This window comes from Gymnodraco acuticeps, unplaced genomic scaffold, assembly GCF_902827175.1.
Source record: "Gymnodraco acuticeps unplaced genomic scaffold, fGymAcu1.1, whole genome shotgun sequence".
NCBI classification, from domain to species: domain Eukaryota; kingdom Metazoa; phylum Chordata; class Actinopteri; order Perciformes; family Bathydraconidae; genus Gymnodraco; species Gymnodraco acuticeps.
This window is the reverse complement of record NW_022991375.1, coordinates 3,995,064-4,014,411: the sequence shown is the minus strand read 5'-3', so window position 1 is coordinate 4,014,411 and position 19,348 is coordinate 3,995,064. Positions and strand designations below refer to the sequence as shown.

Sequence of the window (19,348 nt, the reverse complement as noted above, 5' to 3'; positions counted from 1 at the left end):
GTGTTTATTTCCATTGAATTGTAAGAGTATTCATTTAGTTACTAAGTTTGCATTTTCCTTTAAACACTTACGATGTAATAAAATAAATACGAAGTGACTGAAATAATTTGCCTAATTCCAAAACAAATACGTCCAATATTTAGGTACCATGCCACAAGACAAGGCTATAATTACTTATTGCAGCATTTAAACAAATTGTGTCAATATCATTTACAACACGTTCCCATACTTTGATAAATGATTTAACCTTTTACTGGAGGCTTGATGGCCTCACATCCCATAAACTGTGTGCACTTCCAGTTTAAGCTGTGGTGAAGGATGCACTTAACACCAAACAAGAAAGGCTCACGGGACATTATTATTTGTCCTCATAAGTGGTTTTCTCCACAATGAGCTCTTGTGCATAACGGCCAATGCCAGTCATTCCTCGGACGCGTTCCAGCTCGCTGAAGCGCACGTAGGAATGTGTCTCTTCCCCACCCTTGGTTACGCAAATTACGGACAGATGTTGGCCACTTCTCCACTAATCAGGGTGGAGTTGCGCTTTTTGCGTTGACATTTCCACATCCTGTTCTCAGTGAAAACAAATGACAGGCGCAGTAGCCAATCAGCTTTGAGGATCTCAGTCCCTCATCCAATCAGAAGTTTTGAATCCCGGGACTTGAGGAATCTGTTTAGCTCGCCCATGTACTGTACCGCTTAATATTTCTTGTGGAAATCTTGAGACCGGATAACAACCATTGTATAGAGAGAGTCTACAGTTGCCAATTTTGACGGTAAGTAAATTATATTAAGTCGGTATTCTTCCCGTAAAGTGAGGGGGTTTGAACATACCTTTGTGTGGCTGTTTATTCGAGATAAGGAGCGCCTACAAGTTACTTCCTGCTCTGACAAGGCCGAGATCCCAAATTTTAGCCCATTTTAGCTAATGTTGTGGGCGTAAAAGTGAACCGTTTATGCCTGAATGGTTCTCTAGTAGCGGCTTTTCACAATAATGTGCATTGTTTTCATACAAGTTATTACATATATTTAAACATTTATAATTTCGGTTTGTGAATTTCATAGAGAATGACTGTACGTTACTGACACATTGACCGCACAGCGCGGAGCTGTATGTGTGGTACAGCTGTAACCAGTTCCACTTTATCATTAATAACTAGATTAACCTGACCTTAAACTAAAGCATTCTCGGGTTGAAAACACGCATGACAAAAGGGCTGTCAACCCAAAGCAACGTACAGATTTGAATACACCTAGTATTGCCATTTGCAGAGGTGGGAACTACATTAACTCAAGGTCTCTCTCTACTTAAGTCCAATTTTGAGGTACCATTTTATGCTACTTACTATACTTAACTTCTAGGTAAATAATGTCATTTTACGCCACTATGTTTTTTTAACAGCTTTAGCAAACATTTTCACAAAATGAATGTTTACAATTCAAGCTAGTGGACTAGGTAACTAAGTCACAAAAGAGTCAAATCATTTTAATATTTTACAAAAAGTCAATAAGTACTTAAAATACCTTTGGATTCTGACCAAATGCTACTTGATGCAACAATACTATCAAGAAATGTCACATATATTAATATAATTATATACACACATATAGGCCATTTTCCTGCACAATGATTACTTTGACTTTTTTATCATTTAAATAGATGTTGCTGATAATAATTGTGTACTTTTACTTAAGTAAGATTTTGAAAGCAGGATCTTTACTTATTTTGAGAATAAGGTAATGATGCTTTTACTCAAGTAAAGCATCTAAATACTTCTTCCACCACTGGCCATTTGTATCATGACCTCACTATTCTCTGTAGCCCCAGCATTAACATTAAACACTTGTAATTAGGGGAATAGGAAGCATAGCAGGGTATACTTACAGTAAGCTCAATTCTGTCTGCAGTCTGCATATTTCTGAGCACCTGTGGGAGTTGTCATTTTCTGAACAGATACCATGTAGCACTGTAGAGTTACTGCTTTGTGTGGGGAGTTTACTTTGTCACACACTGACTGTGATTTGTACGATATAATTATGAATATCGACACTGCTATACAGTAAGCCTAATGGTGTAGAAATCATACTGATATTACCATCGGCAACAATTGTATTTCTTTGTATGTTGACTTTTCTGGGTGGTGACACAAAAACTGGGTGTCAGCTGGATGTTTTCCGGGAGTAAGAGCGTGGCTTTTAGTTTTGCTTCTGCTTTAACTCTGTCTGGCTTGGGGTTTATTTATACATATGTGTCTTGGTCACGAGTGACTCATTTTGGGATATAAATAACAATTCTTATCACTATGAATCCATCTATTTTATCGTAAATCATGTTTTATTGAACCAACAAAAATAAAACAAAGTAGCAAATCGTTACATTTGAGATGCTGGGAACTGTCATGTTTGACACTTAATGGAAGGTGAATTGCTTGAAAATATGAATCGGATAAGCTCTAAAATATTTGAGATAAAGAGTTGGTATCAAAACTGCCTGTTATAGACGATGATATGTATATATATGCTGTCTTTAAGTCACTTTTGTGTTGTATGTCTTTCCTTCAAATGACCCACCTCCTCTTACCCACCAGGGTTGGGCCCCACTTCCCACAACACCCCACCATGCCTCTGGTAACGAGGAATATCGAGCCGCGGCATGTGTGTCGCCAGACCATCCCTGTCAACATCCGCAGTGAGCTGGAATGTGTCACCAATATCAGCTTGGCCAACATCATCCGCCAGCTGGGCAGCCTCAGTGAGTGTCTGCTGTGTGGGCTCGGTTGTCATTATGTCATTAAAATATGATCATTTCCACATGTTGCAAATGTGTATGACATGTGTTTATTTGCACGTGTTTTATTTGAATGTAGTTCTGAATATGCATTGATTGTGCTCGCGTAAAACCAATACTTCAAATGAACAATTATTCATATATCAATTACTCACTACTTGTTAGCTTGAATTATGGGAAACGTTTTTTTTTCTTGCAGGCCTCCAAGGTTAGAAAAATAAAAATATGTAAAAAAAATCTTGAATGACTTAAAGTAAATAGAGTGTGTGTAAATACAGCAAATCATCTGTTTACACACTCACTGCTTTTGAAGTATTGTTATTGTCCAACACTAACTAATGCAGTCATATTTACACTGCATCCCAAACACATGCATTTTGGTTTAAACCTTATTATTCAAAACACTTCTTCATCGTCCGACGTCCGCCTCAGGCTTACACAGCCGTGCTACTAGTTTGTGCGTAGACTGTTTCTGCAGAAGCATATGAGATAAAAAAAAGTGTTACTAATTCAAGGTTACATCGGCTAAGTATTTGATATACAAGGGATATTTTTCAAGGTGAAGGATTCCTTTAAGGAATGAAAAATAATGAAGCTATTTCTGTGTGTAGGTAAATATGCAGAGGATGTGTTCGGGGAGCTGTTTGTCCAGGCTGGAGCATTCGCAATCCGAGTCAATACACTGGGAGATCGAGTGGACCAACTGCAGGTTAAAGTCACCCAGCTGGACCCCAAAGAAGAGGAGGGTAAGGTCTCCCTCATGTTAATGCTACTTGTGTTACTGTTACTACTTCCTGTATATTACTGTCAGAGAAGTTCTTTATTTTGAATATGGTTAAATTAACATTTTCAGTGTATTTTTAAAACCAGTTTTACACGTCTCACGACAAAATACAATCTTGCCCTTGAGCAAAATGAATATAATGAACTCTCTATTTCCTCGTCTGTTTCTCTCTCAGTGTCTCTGCAGGCCATCACTACCCGTAAGGCCTTCCGCAGCAGTCTGACCCAGGACCAGCAGCTGTTCACCAGGCCGTCCCTGCCGATGCCGGTCCAGGACACCTACGAGACCTGTAATCCACCGCCACCTCTCAACTACCTCAGCCAATACCGGTGAGGCTCAGCAGACGCACAGACTCCCCTCCATGGCTCATATTCACTCACTGAATCAAGCATGGATCATGAAGAACACGTGCATGCACATGTGCACACATTGAAACACATTTGCATGCTACATGTTGGTCATGACTATACACTATGTATTCTCGCCTCTCTAATGCATATTCATCAAGGAACGGGAGGATCAGAACGTTTTTTTTTATGCTTGAGATTTTAATTCTCTTGGCTATAATTTATAAGTGTGTTAGAATGTTAAAGGGGATTTGTTTTGACCCAGGCCTTATGTAAAGGAACATATAATAAGTGCTATGCCAGTTCGTGTAACATGCAACAATCAAACATAATGAAACCAACCTAAACTCAGATAACGTTGATAGCAAAAGGACTATATATGTTACATTAAATATAAATATCCCTGCTTGTGATTATAATAAGTATACAGAATTAAAGTAGCACTAATAAAGTTCTGTTGGCAGAACATACGAGAAAAAACATGACATTTTTTACATTGAGATGTTTTATTAGCTTTGCACCTCTCGTGTGTATATTCTTTCTCTTACAAATAACCATATGTCGGAACCCAGCTGATTAATATTCTTGATATCTTGAATGTTAATTGTGCATGAGGAAGTACGATTAATTAGAAACCAGAAAATAAGGGGCTTTGGGTGTTAGAGGGTGAAGACTGTTTAATCAGTTAGCACAGCAGTGGCATCAACAATAAGTAGCGTGAGTGTAAGCTCTTCCAATGATGTAGCAAAGACTTGTTCTGTGAAGTTTTTTGAACATAAATTGTATTATTTTATTCTCTACATAATAGGGACATTTAATTTTCTGCATACTCATTGGTATGTGCGAAAAGAAAATGACCTTTTTATTTTTGAGCCAAAAAGAGGAAGTGTTGTGGTTTATAAATATATCGACACAAATATCTTTCAGCGGACACTCGTTTTATGCGTGCGGACGCAAGATAAAATAAAGTGGAACTAAGACCTAAGTTTAGTTCTAATGTTTTGTAAATGGTTATCTACAGGGACGATGGGAAGGATGCCCTGAAGTTTTACACTGACCCCTCCTACTTCTTTGAACTGTGGAAGGAGAAGATGCTGCAGGACACCAAGGACATCATGAAGGAGAGACGCAAGCACAGAGTGAGACACAGTAACATCCTCATAAACACAACACCAGTAACGCCACCGACACAGAGTGCTGCAGGGATGATGTGTTTTTGTCGACCAACTCGGAAGTTAGAATCCTTCTTGATCCCTCCACACATTAAAATGTTCACATTTAACACCACTTTCAAAGATTTCTGAAACGTTACTGCAATCACCAGCAGTAAAGAGTGGGTTGCTCAGGCTATAAACGACGCCACAGTCACATGACTTCAGCGTGCCTCCTTGTTCAGTGTGATGTCAACCTCTGTGGTCTCATTTAGCCACTTGTTAGCAACCCCTTATTTTAGAGACTTTAAAGCTTCACAAGTCTTGAGTGGGCATACCTACTGATATGTTATATGTCTTGAAACAAAACAAAAACATCTCGCAAACATGAGTTAATCAGAGATCTAATTTCAGGCATGTAGCAAAATGACAACAATATAGACTTTAAGACAAGGTTACAAGAAGCGCAACATCCTTACATAACTTATTCCTGAAGCACTCTTTGGGGTTGGAACAGGTGGACATTATTGGTCACATCTAATGAAAGTTGATGAATCTAACCCAGGGTTTTCAAACTTCATCTTCGCGGGCCACATCAGCATTATGGTTGCACTCAAAGGGCCGGTTGTAACTTTAAGACTATATATCAAAATACTTATATAAATATTTAATATATATAAAATAATGTATTATATGACATTATCAATAATTATAATAATCCCTTTAATAAATATAAGGATTATTATTATTGCCTCTGCATTGGATTATTATCGGATAGGGTAATAACTTCATAATTAACTACGTCTGAAAGCAGAAGTCTAGGGCAAATCATTGCAGGTCTCTTCACTGAGAATGTTACAAAATGATTTAAAAAAAATCTAATTCTGAGAAAAAGGCCAATTCTAAGAAAAAATTAATATTTTGAAGAAAATAAGTCGAATTCTGTGAAAAAAACTTGTTCTGAGAAAAAAAGGCAAATTCTGAGAAAAAAGTCAAATTTGAGATGCATTGCGGGATATGTAGTTTATGGGCAACGTGCTTCTGTAAATCGGCATGTAACCGTATAATAAACATATTATATTCTTTGCAATCTCTTGAGGGGCCGCATGAAATGAAGTCGCGGGCCGGATTTGGCCCCCGGGCCTTGAGTTTGACACCCCTGATCTCTAACCCATCCTTTTCTTTCCGAGCAGAAGGAGAAGAAAGACCACCTGAACCAACGGACGCTCAATCCGCGAAAGATCAAGACCAGGAAGGACGAATGGGAGCGCCGTAAGATGGGGGAGGAGTTTGTGGAGCCGAAGAATGATTTGATGTGAGTTTAGAGATTGTGTGAAGTGAGCTGACACCCCCTCTCTTTGTGGATATTGGTTATCCCTAGGTGCACGTAGCTTTTGAAAGCATTTAAGCAGGAAGTAAAACAATGACTTGATGAATTCAGTATTTCTTTCTCTAATCAACACAGTAAAAGTACAGAATGGGCACTAACTAAATTCAACAAGCCTCCCATGTTATCAACCGATCTGTACACAGTGATAAGGCTGGCATGTCCTGTTTGGAAATGTTCTCAGGGGGTCGGGTCTCACTGGCAAATCACAGTAAACAAACGCATGAGTCACAGCGGGCCATAGGGCAGGGGTTTTTCTGCCGTGTGTTATTAATTATTTTAGTCAGTGTATTGCTTTTATAGAAATATAAGAAAAAGGAAATAACATGGACACAATTAAAGCAATAGTGCACTACACTTATTCATTATTCTCTAGTCTTCTGTTCTAGCACTATTTTTTTTATTTTAGCTGGTTAATCTTGTCTGCGTTGGTTAGTAAGCTTAATCTTGATCTTTTAGTCTCTCGACCTTAAAGCGAAGCCTGATAAGGAAAAAACTCAAAGATTTTCTGTCAAGCTCGTTAACTGAAGGACAAGCCAGCCTCCTCCTGCTACTTCAAAGCTGTGTAAATCACACCACAAGTGTCAATGTCAGTATTCCTGTCTACTGCTTTTAATGCATTTGTATCATAGTCGCAGGAAAAATATGCAAAGAGCCCATGACCCAATTTGCTCCGTACATGCTACTATTTATGATTGAGTTGGACAGAAAACAATTTTGGACTGATAATGATGTCTTCAATTTGTTTTAAGGAATTCCTCTGAGGGTCTGAATGGCAGTATTGGATCTGGAGATGGCTTCAACTCTGAGGGCTTGGAGCAGAGCACCGGATCCTACGCCTATGACCCCGACTCCCCTCTCTCTCCACCTGGCACTGATGACTTCCTCCCACCTCCACCTGCAGACATGGCGTAAGTAGCACGTTGCACAATTAGCCTGCACACGCTCCCGTTCCTGCCAACATGTGCTGAACATACATGTGCAGCTGCAATCAGCTTTCAAATGAGAAAGCTACTGTTTCTTTACCTCCAGCTGAGAATGCAGCTGCAGAGAAACTTAAGCACTGTAAAAACGTGACTTTCATTAAGTGTATTATGTCAACAGATTCGTATTAGGTTAGTTGAAAGCAATAATATGAAGTTTAACCTAATATCAAATAATATGTATTTAATATTATTGCTTTCAACTAACCTAATACAGTAATGTGAAACCTGTTGAACCTGTTGTTCAATAAAGTCAACGGTTCAGTTTTTAAAATTTAATTTTAACTTTTCCTTTTTCCAACTCCCACTCCTTGCAGGTATAATGACGGAGGCTACGGAGCACCGAGCCAGAATCGTGTCAGCGTGCTGAGTCCAAGCCACCCACCTCCTGCCCCCCCCATGACCTCTCCACCTCCAAACTCTCGCCCCAACCTCTCCCCTCCCCCTGCACCCCCTCCCCCTCCTCCACCCTCTGGCTTCGGGGCTCCCCCACCTCCCCCTGGTTTCGAGGCCCCACCTTCTCCTCCTCCGCTCTCCTCCTCTGCCTATCCCTCCCCACCTGCTCCCCCACCTCCACCCTTTATGTCCATTGGTGCTCCTCCTCCTCCTCCACCACCTATGCCTGCAGGTGGTGGAGGTCCTCCACCTCCTCCTCCTCCTCCACCTCCCCCTGGGCCTCCTCCCTCATCCTTTGACCGCTCTGCAGCTTCCCATCCTCCCTCTGGTGGTGGGGGTCAGTCCAGCTCGGCTCCCAAAGCTGAGCCGGAGGATGATACTCGCAACGACCTGCTGCAGGCCATCCGGCAGGGTAAGACTGAGTTTCCTTTGGGAAGTTGTACTTGTTGTTGTTAAGGTTGCTTCATGTATTTTTGTATACAGGTGAATCTCATTGAGACACAAGGTCTCCTTCTCAAGAGAGACCTGTTCAGTGGTAACACCACCACACACAGTTACAGACAGGACACTAAACACAACAATCAAATAAAACATCGTAAAAAGTAGTCAGATATAGCAGGTGCAAACACCCACAGATGATTTCTCCCGCTTTTTTAAAATGAGTTTAGAATCAAACTGGTCAGCTTAAGTTCCTGCTGAAGTGTGTTCCAGGGCGAGGGGGCAGAGTATGATATGGCTTTTTCCCCAAGCACCGTGCGTACTGAGGGGACGGACAGAGTGATGTCATTTTGAGATCGTAGGCTATAGCTGTACTGTTTGTGTGATATGTAGAGGGGCAGCAATCCAAGCATGGCAGCAATCCAAGCATGGCGGTATAGATGAGTTTGTACCAGTGCAGTGATCTGCGCATTGATAGTGATGTCCAGTTGACTAAAGCGTACAGCGTGCAATGGTGTGTGAGGGGTTTACAGTTGGAACCTCAGAGCCCCATGGGAAACAGCGTCCAGCAGATGAAGGGAGTGAGCTGGGGCGTTCATGTACACAACATCCCCGTAGTCCAAGAGCGGCAAAAATGTGGCAGCTACAAGCCGTGTCCTAGCACTTGTGGAGAAGCAGGCCTTGTTTCTAAAAGATAATCCCAGTTTTACTTTGTTTCCTGAAGAGATTGTCAATATGAGGTTTTCATCCATAGTGATGCCTAACCCCTGGATTCCACCGGGTCCGTCTGCATCGCGTCACGGCTGCGCTGCGGCCTCCTCCGGCGTCATACCCTACCGGGCGCGTTTCAGAAGCGGAGCGTCTTGCCTTCCGGCTCGCAGTTGATTTTGGCATATTTCCTGGACAGGCTACTTTGTACAGACAAAGTTAATAATAATATTACAGTTATAAACGACATGAATCAAAGATGTGTTGCTGTATTTTAGTGGTAAAATCATCATCATTATTCTATATATATCATTTACACAGTGTCTGTAAACCGGAGGAGAACGCTGGCATTTCTCCTCCTACTTGAAAGACTACGGAGGGATAGGGTCTGCAAAATTAGTTTATTTTTGGGGTTTGGCCCGGATGCTCTGACCGGTCCACTTCCTGCCCGGCGCTATGCAACGGCTCACGTCGAAAAATAGACTTGAATCCTATTTTGAGTGGAGCCCAGTGCCGAGACGCTTCTGGGACGCTTCTGAGCCGTAGCGTGGCGCGTCTGGTGGAATAGCACCCGTTGACCTAGTTTCTTATTTGAAAACAACATGACTTTTGTCTGAATTTAACAACAACCTGAGGTGGATAGAACAGTATCATCTGCATATAGATGTACAGAGGCATCAATATTTTGACCCACATCATTTACATAAATTGTAAAAAGGGTCGGTCCTTAAGAAGTTTAAGTTCTGCCCGCTGTGGAGCTTGGGATGGATACATTTATTCACGTATAGCAATAACACGTATTCATGGGATGCACGCGTGTCCTCGTTTCCATTGTCTCTGAAAGCCTACTATTCCCTATTTCCTTTACTCCTTACAGCGCATTTAAGGAATTGTGAAATGGCTTGCCTCAATCGATTGATTTCTAGGTCAAGTGATTGAGGATAGGGGCTGCGATTTTATAATTTAGAAACATAACATCTTACATCCATCTTACATCCTCTGACTGATTCCCTTGACCTTGATGGAAAACATAATTAGGTCTAGGGCATTTCTGAAGGTAAAATCATAAGGACTTGTGGAAAGACTAAGAAGAAAAACCTCCAAACGACACAATAGCAAACGTTGAAGATTTGTTTTAAGCGACTGTCTTTGTTACATATAGAAGTACAGTTGCTAGATCGATGCTGTTCAATCAAGTGAGGATTCCTGTCCATAATAGATCACACCCTCAAAAAAGGCTGTTTTCAATCCATCCATAGGGTTTCATGAAACTGTGCGATGGCATTATCTCCTTTGCTTTGGACAAAGATGGTTTAGTGTGTTCTATGCTAAATATGATAGGAAACGAAGGCTTTGCTTTTCACTTGGAGAATTCAACCAGCTCATATCATAGGGATATTGGGATGAACCCCTCGATTACTGCTTTTCTTTCTTAACTTTGCAGCACATGCTCTGTTTTTGGCCCATTACTGCAGCCAGCTCTGAATAAGTGGAATATCGAGAAACTCTTAACAACATTGCTGCATGTTTGGACGTGCATGATGTACTAACAGAGACCCAATTGTAAAAACTCTAAAGCGCTTCTAGTGAAATAAAACTCAACAAACCTTAAATCAGGGGTGTCAAACTCAAGGCCCAGGGGCCAAATCCGGCCCGCGACTTCATTTGATGTGGCCCGCAAGAGCTTGCAAAGAATATAATATACAATACAATTGTATTGTCATATGTACATAGCTACAGTGTAGTTATGACAACGAAATGCTTAGGTCACAGACTCCTCCAACAGTGCAACACAATAAAACATACAATTGTGCAAGTAAATAAAATAAAATGTAATAGAAATAGTGCAGAATAGTCTATATACAAGTAATTGGCATATTGATATATATAAGTTGCAAACAGATTCATGTTATGGATGTTCTTTCATTGTTGAATATTTGCTTTCAATGATGTGCCCGAGACTTCTGCTTTCAGACGTAGTTATTTATGAAGTTATTACCAGGACTGATAATAATCCAATGCAGAGCCAATAATATAATACATTATTTCATATATATTCTACATTTATATATGTATATTTATATCGTCTTAAAGTTGCAACCGGCCCTTTGAGTGCAACCATAATGCTAATGTGGCCCGCGATGAAATTGAGTTTGACACCCCTGCCTTAAATACGTTTTAAAATGAGAATTGTCTCTCTTTTGTTGGTTCTACTTTGATCTAAATATAAGGGAACTACTTACAACTGCCACCTCTTGAGTATGAAAGACACCTTTTGTTTAATATGCCAGCAAGCAAATGAGTCCTCATAGTAGCATGCATTAAGATAAAAATAGGAACATGAAGAGAGATGGCCCTTCTGCTGTTGTCAGGCTCTCACACTCTGTCCTCACTTGCTCCCTCTTTAGGTTTCAACCTGCGTAAGACGGAGGCGCAGCGTGAGCAGGAGAAGAGGGATCACTCCAACAACGATGTGGCCGCCATCCTGTCCCGTCGTATCGCTGTCGAGTGCAGCGACAGCGAGGATGACTCCTCAGAGTTTGACGATGACAATTGGTCAGACTGATCATCCTCTCTTTTCTCCTTCACTAGCCACTTCACTCTCCTCAGCCTTGAAACAACCTCCTTGTATTTCCGGTGTCATTACATTCAGTGAAGCAGAGGTCCACGTTCTGTGTCTGTCAGATGTTCAGTATGTACAAGTGACCTATTACAAATCACATTCCTTAATCATGTATTTCTATTTATCCCCAATTATTCCTACCAGAGGTGCAAAAGTCCAAAGATTGAGAAATGTGTGTGTGCCTGCTTTTGTCTTTTGTTACTGCTTTCTGTCACACGGCGCTGTTGTTAATGTGAGAGTTGTGACGAGGCTCAGGACTCTCTGCTGAGTCCGTGCGTAAACACCTCTGTCTTCTCTTATTATGAGCCCTTTGCTTCGGGCTAAATGTCAGATTTGATCCGCTTTAGTATATTACAGCAAAGGATAACAGAGGTAGTACACACACCTCACCGGCAGCCTCTTCCACACACAGTATTTCTATGTACTCTGTTAAAAGACTAAACATATTTGCGCAATCGTCTATCATATAATATAGATGTAAAGTTTATATTACATATTGAATCATATGAGCTAAAGGTAATTGATGCAATCCTTTTTATATCCCCATTTTTTTATCACTTTTCCTTTCCTCACTTTTTTTATTCAGACACAATTCACGTGCAAATGAGACATAGTTAAAGTTTATCAACAGATTAATTATGCAGTGTGATGGGGGGGGCAGTGGCTCAGGGCCGACACCTGGGGCGTGTGATGGGATGATCACGCTGAACACACACATGATTGATTCTGTGTCCTGTTTCCTCTTTCCTCTTCTTGCTTATATTATTTTCTGGGGATCAACTAGGCTCTGATGTTTTAATCACTGTTTTTGTCTGATAAGTGCCTTTTTTTTAATACTGCATCTCGGTGTCAGTGCAGCTTTATTATGTTTATCCACACTGGTCACTGATCAGCTTCTTCCATTCGTATTGTCAGCTGTCGTTAATGAGTCAAATGTAGAACAGCCTGATGTTTAGTATGGACAACATGTGTCTCAAGTGCCTTTTATTTTAAATGTGCCTGTGATGAAGCACAATCACACAGCATGCTTTGCCAAAGCTTCTCCTGCCTTGAATTTCCAAATGATTATTAGTTATTTCAATAAAAGATAGAGTGAATTGCAGTGATTGTTTAGTCTTCTTTCCTGCGAGAATGTGTATGCTTTGATGTGAATAATAAGTTGCCAAGAATGTCGAGCCTTGGGATAAAACTCCTCGTGCTTTCTCCATGACTCATCTTCTTCATATCAGCAGTGGACACCTTTTGTGCCCAGTGCTGACTGTAGGGAGTGAGAAAATGAATCGATCGGATTCAACTTTAGAAAACGAGTAGGAGGAGAGAAAACCTCTTGCGCAATCACTTCATCCTCACACCAAGGCTGCTTTGTAGTTTTTTTTTTAAAGAAGGCAGTGGATGCAGAGTGATGGTAATGACGTTGAAGATTGCTTAAGCCACCAAATAATTTAAGATACAGGAATAGGGAGCAGCAGTCTGAGCCTTATTGAGTTAAAGGGTGAGAGATAGAGAGAGACAAACTCTAAAAGCCTCGGCAGCGGTAAAAGAAAAGAGTGCTGACATCGCCAAGTAGAAAAAAAAGCATATTTATTATTCATCGGTATAAAATATTCATTCATTTCAAAAAGGCTGTGCAACACGAACATATGGTCAGTACCTTTTCAAAGTGCCTTTGACAGCATGTGCAAAATAGAATCTCAAAGATCTAGGACATTTTGTTTTCTAGACATTCAAGTAAATACAATTTGGCTTTTGCTCACGTGTCATTACACTGTAACAGGCTTACATTTAAAACCAATCCCTTCCTCCCGCCATAAAGTGCCAATGGTGATTAAATCCACTTTCTATGAGTGGGGGTATACCATATTAAGCATCCCTGTGATTGTTTCAGTGGAGCTACAATTGACTGAGGATGAGGCACAAAGTACAAACAAGACAGTACGTTTAGTCTGTAGTCCAAAAATGTCTGCCAGCCAGGACAGGCCAGAACATTCTGATTTGCAGAGGAGGAACTTTATCTCTCTGAGAAGTGCTTCTTATGTGTGTGTGTGTATATGTCAGTGTGAGCGAGACTTTATGTTCTGGATGATGGTCAATGCAGCTATCTTGGCACACAAACAGTGATATGTCTGGCATAGAGTGTGTGGTGCTTTGAGTCCCATGGTGAGGTTTGGCAGTCTACACATCGGCAGGGTAGTTTGTGTGTGTGTTTTGTGTGTATCTGTGCGGGCAGCAGGCCTGGAGCAGCACCTTGCGAATGTCTTTGTTTCTCAGACTGTAGAGGATCGGGTTCAGCAGCGAGCTGCCCGCCGCTGGCACCAAAGTGGCATAGGTGTACAGAGGAGGGCTGGACGCGTCCCCCAGCAGCCCCCAGAGGGAGAAGGGCATCCAGCAGCCCACAAACACACTGAGCACCAGGATCAGACGAGAGAAGCCCCTCCCACTGCTGTGTTTGCTTGCATACGAGTGGTTGGCAGGGAGGAAGTGCCTCTGGGTGGCTATGGCGTGGGCGTGCCGCCTCGCCACACGGCAGATCCCAGCGTACAATTGTAGGGTTATCATGACAACCACCAGGAAGCCACCACACAGCAGCGACAGGTAAGTCCGGGTCAGAGGTCGTGCTACAGAACAGGAGTTTGGCATACCCAGACAGTGCCATCCCATCGCAGGCCCCGCCCCAATGATGCACGCCCCCACCCAGACCAGCAGCAGCAGGATGGCTGCTCTATTACGTGATTGGCTCGACCCATAGGTGAGGGCGTTGCTTAGAGACAGGTATCGGTCCAAAGCGACACCCATCAGGCTACAGAGAGAGGCAGTCAGGGATGTCACCAGTAGTCCTGAGGTTATCAATTCTGACCAATCACTGGGCTCCACGCAGAACAGGAAGAGGAAGTGCAAGATCAGAGCAACGCCCGCCAGGAGATCAGCCAATCCGAGGCTAGCGAGCAGCAGGAAAACGGGGGCGCGAAGAGAAGGTGTGGCCAGGATGGTGGTGACAACTATGGCATTTTCTGTGGCAATGAGAGTTCCTGAAATACACAGGGCCACACCCCACACGGTGAGGGGCGGGACTTCATATTCAGGTGAGCTTTCAAGTTTGTCCAGTGGGAAGAAGGGGTCTGAACCTGAGGACTCATCCCAGCCCAGGTCAGACGCGTTCAGGATCATGGCTTCTCAGCAGTCACACGGACAACCTGAGAGAAAAAAAGCAGGAAAATGTTGTCATTAGCTCTAATGGGTCATTAGCATATCCATCTGTCCAGTAAAATGGCTTTCCTCAACCAGAAGCTGTGGTTTTCTGCCTTTAGAGGCCGGATGTGGCATCTACAGCGGAAAAGGATTTAATGTAGTGATGGAGAATTTAAGATGTTATATTGTTGTTATCTTGAGCTGTTAATAAAATAGATTATCACTATAGTGCATTAAGATGTATTTAAGGTTGTCATGCTCCCATTACTTGTAATGTTACAATGTTGTTTAGTATTGGGTATTTTATTATAAAGGGGCAGTACAGATGTATTATTATTATTTATTAAAAATGACAAAAACAAAAAACGTAGTCTTTAGTGTGCAATTTAAAAATGAACATTGAAAGAACTTGAACGAGACATTTAAAATAAAAAAATCCCCATTCTATCCTTTTAAAATGAGCCATCTCAAATTGAATTTCTTAGATAACTGACCCACCAGCACAATACAAATGTGTTTATTTAAAAATAATTGTAATTATTTAGCTACTGAAATGTAAGTGACGTCACTATAGTCGTGCGGGAAGCCACGCAAATCATAGTCAATCGTGAAGTCAAATATGTAGGCTTCAATCGACTTGATGAATATAGTTATCAAAACATGAATGCACCATTAGGCTGCATTGATTAAACTGTCATTCATGTATTTTCTGAATCGGAGCTGTTACCGGCTTCGACCCTTGGTTTTTATCCTGCGCACGTTTCAGGTGCTTCCAGCCATCTTACATATATATTTCTTTGTATCTGGTTAAAATTGAATCTGTAAACTATCTTCCAGATGACGTTGGTGAGCTAGATTGTGAGGGTTTTTCTTTTATGGTAATATCCAAATATGATGTTTAACTGAACTGTGTAAACCTCTGGCAGATTACATGCAGTCTTCATGAATGAGAAAGCCTGCTCTTCATAGGCTATTTTAAGATTTACAAGGTTACGATGCCTCTCTCTTATCAGCTTGTTCTTTAGCGTATATCAACGTGTACTGAAAGAAAATACCACAAGCTATTTATACAATTGAACGATTATTCTTTGCGCAGGAGTTTTTTATAAAATTAATCAGGAATGTTTCATCCTCCCTCTCGCATCTCAGTAAGGAGGTATATCCCACGTACTGGTGCGGAGGACCCTGTTGTATAATACACTTTCAGGTCCATTGCACAGCAGAAGATGTCCCCGACACACGATCATGCATAACACATACAGGTATACATGAATTTAAGAATTTAATCTCACCTTGTTAACGCGATTCCTTGATTATTTTTGTAAGAGTTTTAAAAAGAACGTGCTCTCCTCTTATGAGACCCAGGGCAGATTATGGAGATGTGGCGATGCTGTCCACGGAAATGATCGGTTCCAGTCTAAAAAAGGAGAAACGTCCTGCTCCGGGCTCCTGTCTTCATCAAAGTTCTGCAAAACTCAGTCTCTTGCATCTCCTTTTCTTCAATCTCTCCTGGGCGCTTACGGGAGGCAGAATGGATGCTCTTGCGCGCGGACTGTACCACAAGAGAGCCTGTCTGACGTCAGTGACTGGGAGGCTCGACCAATGAGGTGCAGGAATTGAGGATGCGGGGTGATTGGGGAGGGGGCTGTATAGGGAGTAATTTCATTCAGAAAAATGCGGCATCCCGGTTGCTCCTCCCACTGCGGTCCACTCTCAATTCTTGTAAATAATGACCAATACACCCCCCCATTCCTTCCCCCTCCAGTACACACACGGATTTTCTCAATAAGACCCTGGGGAAGGGTTGATTGAGACGGTATTGTTTTATGTTGGGCAGGGCTGAGCGGTGCATGGGCATTGGGAACAGAGCTCAGGGCTTGGTGCTGTCCACGGTGCTGAAACCTTCAGGATGAGTCATGGGGAGATGTCTTGCAGAGCATCAATAAGCTGTGTGAAATGGACACTTTAGACGACACTATCCACCTCTATGAATGAATAAGCACAAACATGCACCTTTCCCACATCTAGAACCTTGCTAAACTGATTTTGACCTACTAATATTGATATCATTTAAAGCAGTGATGTTGATAGTAGTTTATTTTCAGGGATGGGCAGAAACAACAGTCTATGTTATCTTTCAATCATTTTAATACAACGTTAGTAAAAATAGAAGCTTCCACATTTATCATAGAATTTAACAATCATCTCTCTGACACTATTTATTATTTATGAAAATTGTGTATGAATAATACAAAGAAAAAGTATATAATAATAATAATTATTATTATTATTATTATTATTATAATAGCTCTTGAATCATTTTTGAAATATTCTCTGTGCCTGAATGCATGTATAAAGATGAGGATGGAAAAGTGTTTCCGACAAAAATACAAAAACAGGAATGGCTTTTATTATACTTGTTGTATTAAGTTCTCTTTTCTTTCGCACACCTTGACATAGAAAGACCCCCCTGTCTACCCACAGTTATTCAACAGCAGGGAGCACGAGGCTTCCCCAGCTTGGTGCGCGTGGGTGCTGCAAGATGGGCTTTACGGTTGTCTGCGTGGTCGCGCATATCAATGCGTTTACTGGGGGAATCTCGTCCTTCTCGAGCCATATTAGGAAACACTTCCTGCCAAATCCCTCCTCGTCATTTAGTACAATAGTTGTCACCTACCAAAAAAAATATTCGGAAAAGTATGAGGAGCAAGACCTACTATATCCTTTTGGTTATACAAAACATTATATAATACATTTTTTAAATATATATACACATCACACAAAAAAAGAACCAGGGAACATTTGTATATTATTTCTTCATGTCTGAGCTTTCCTCTCCCTAAACACTACATAGGCTACGACTCTTATTTCATGTCCTTGCATTATTGCCGATCATTCAGTTATATCAGCTGTGGATTTCTTCTATATGTCTCTCGGTGTCTTTGGTTGTAAATTACAGCATTATCCAAGAGTTTTTCGCTGGTGTGTCGATTTATTGCCAGCGGTGGGAGCATCACTGTTGAAGAAGATCGTGTTCGACATGACTGCGATGCGGAATATCCCTTCGTGGGTTTTTTGTTGTTGTTGTGTGCACACAAACACAAAACAGCCGGCCCGTAGAGATGCACAGATGTACCCAGACAATGTGTGAGAGCATATGACATGTGAGAGGATACTATGAGCCATGTGTGTGGAGGCGGTGAGGATGATGACGATGGAATTAACTGACGTGATCCTGTGCTCAATGCATCTGATTTTGAGGACTTGCAGCCCGGGGCGATGACTCAGTTGACTTTATCACAAAGCAACAGGTTGCATGTCAGAGCGCTTGCACGTTTTTTTGCTGGTGCACGTGTACGTATTCAGGGGTGTGAAGATTGTTTTCTTTCTCTTTTTTTCACATCACCAATCTAGAAAGGGATACATCCAGACCATCTGTCTCGTGCCCATATGCTATATGTTTGATTATGACCTAATAGTTGACTGTAAAATTAGTATCAAACATGACATGTATTTGTGGTCCTATTTATTGTGATTTTATTTTTTACATTTGCTCTAATCTATTTCATAAACACAGCTATTGAAAGGTATTTCAGTAATTATTAAGAGCCTTTGTTCATAACCTTCTTTGTGTCATAAAAGTTAATAAATGATTGCTTGAAAAGTGACTCTGTAACACTTCACAAATCAAAATCAGTCACACATTTGGTGATAGACTATGACGCAGACTCTCTACAGCAAATGTCACATGCCAACATGTTTTAAAAAGCATTCACACCACACTATAAATACAGCTATCCTAATTTGAACCAGTCAATCAACACACTATTATTGACCGGCCCCATCACTTATGAGGAACAAGATAAACTGCCTAAACCAGAAGGTTCCAGTTAATACCTGTTAAAAACATGTACTTGTTTGATTCTTGACAGGAAATAAAAAGTTGAATATATTCCTGATGGTTCTAGCTTAAAACATTCATTGCCACCTTTAATTGGCTTGCGATCACTTAAAAATAAAGCTGCTTGACAACCCTTGTCATGCTTATGGATTTTGAGTGAACAAAAAAGGCATTTCCCTTCTTGTTTAGTCTTAAACATTTGAAAATGCCTCTACAGTACATTTAGTTACAAGTAATTCACAATTAAAAGTGTCAGAAACATGTAATTGTTGTCTAGCAGGAATGCCTTTAACAGTTGTGGTAATGGTGCTCTATGACAAACGCAGAAATATCTCATTAATGATTGGAGGGATTATCATGAAATTTGCTTCAAACATTCATGTTGTCCAGAGGATAAATTACACTTGAACAGTTGTTTTTTCTTTCTTGTCCCCTAAATTATCTGATTATTATTTTGGGGTCACTTGATTGGTCCCCGTCCCTTGGTTGGGACCCACTATCCTACAACATACGCTGATTTGTGTAATGTAAACATATTTATATACAATAACTGATTATTTAATATTCCCATTTTCCTCCCCATTATTTGAGCAGTTTGTAAGGACAGAAGTGTGAAAGCAGGTCTGTGTGTGTGTGTGTGTGTGTGTGTGTGTGTG

At 41.1% G+C, this 19,348-nt stretch overlaps 3 protein-coding genes across 3 annotated transcripts in view; 2 read left to right on the top strand and 1 right to left on the bottom strand.

Moving 5' to 3' along the window:
• Window positions 1-19,348, top strand: part of si:ch211-193k19.2 (uncharacterized protein LOC100034574 homolog) — a 1,126,861-nt gene that overhangs the window by 385,093 nt on the left and 722,420 nt on the right. The window lies entirely within an intron of this gene.
• On the top strand, window positions 485-12,707 carry wasf2 (WASP family member 2). The gene is made up of 9 exons (XM_034240994.1): window positions 485-776; window positions 2,589-2,752; window positions 3,400-3,534; window positions 3,748-3,901; window positions 4,941-5,058; window positions 6,264-6,385; window positions 7,210-7,368; window positions 7,758-8,248; window positions 11,391-12,707. Exons 2-9 carry the CDS (start codon window positions 2,620-2,622, stop codon window positions 11,546-11,548), a joined length of 1,470 nt encoding a protein of 489 aa, XP_034096885.1. The 5' UTR covers window positions 485-776; window positions 2,589-2,619; the 3' UTR covers window positions 11,549-12,707.
• On the bottom strand, window positions 13,170-16,324 carry gpr186 (G protein-coupled receptor 186). Its single transcript, XM_034241018.1, has 2 exons — window positions 16,084-16,324; window positions 13,170-14,796 (listed from the first exon to the last, which is right to left on the bottom strand). Exon 2 carries the CDS (start codon window positions 14,768-14,770, stop codon window positions 13,778-13,780), a length of 993 nt encoding a protein of 330 aa, XP_034096909.1. The 5' UTR covers window positions 14,771-14,796; window positions 16,084-16,324; the 3' UTR covers window positions 13,170-13,777.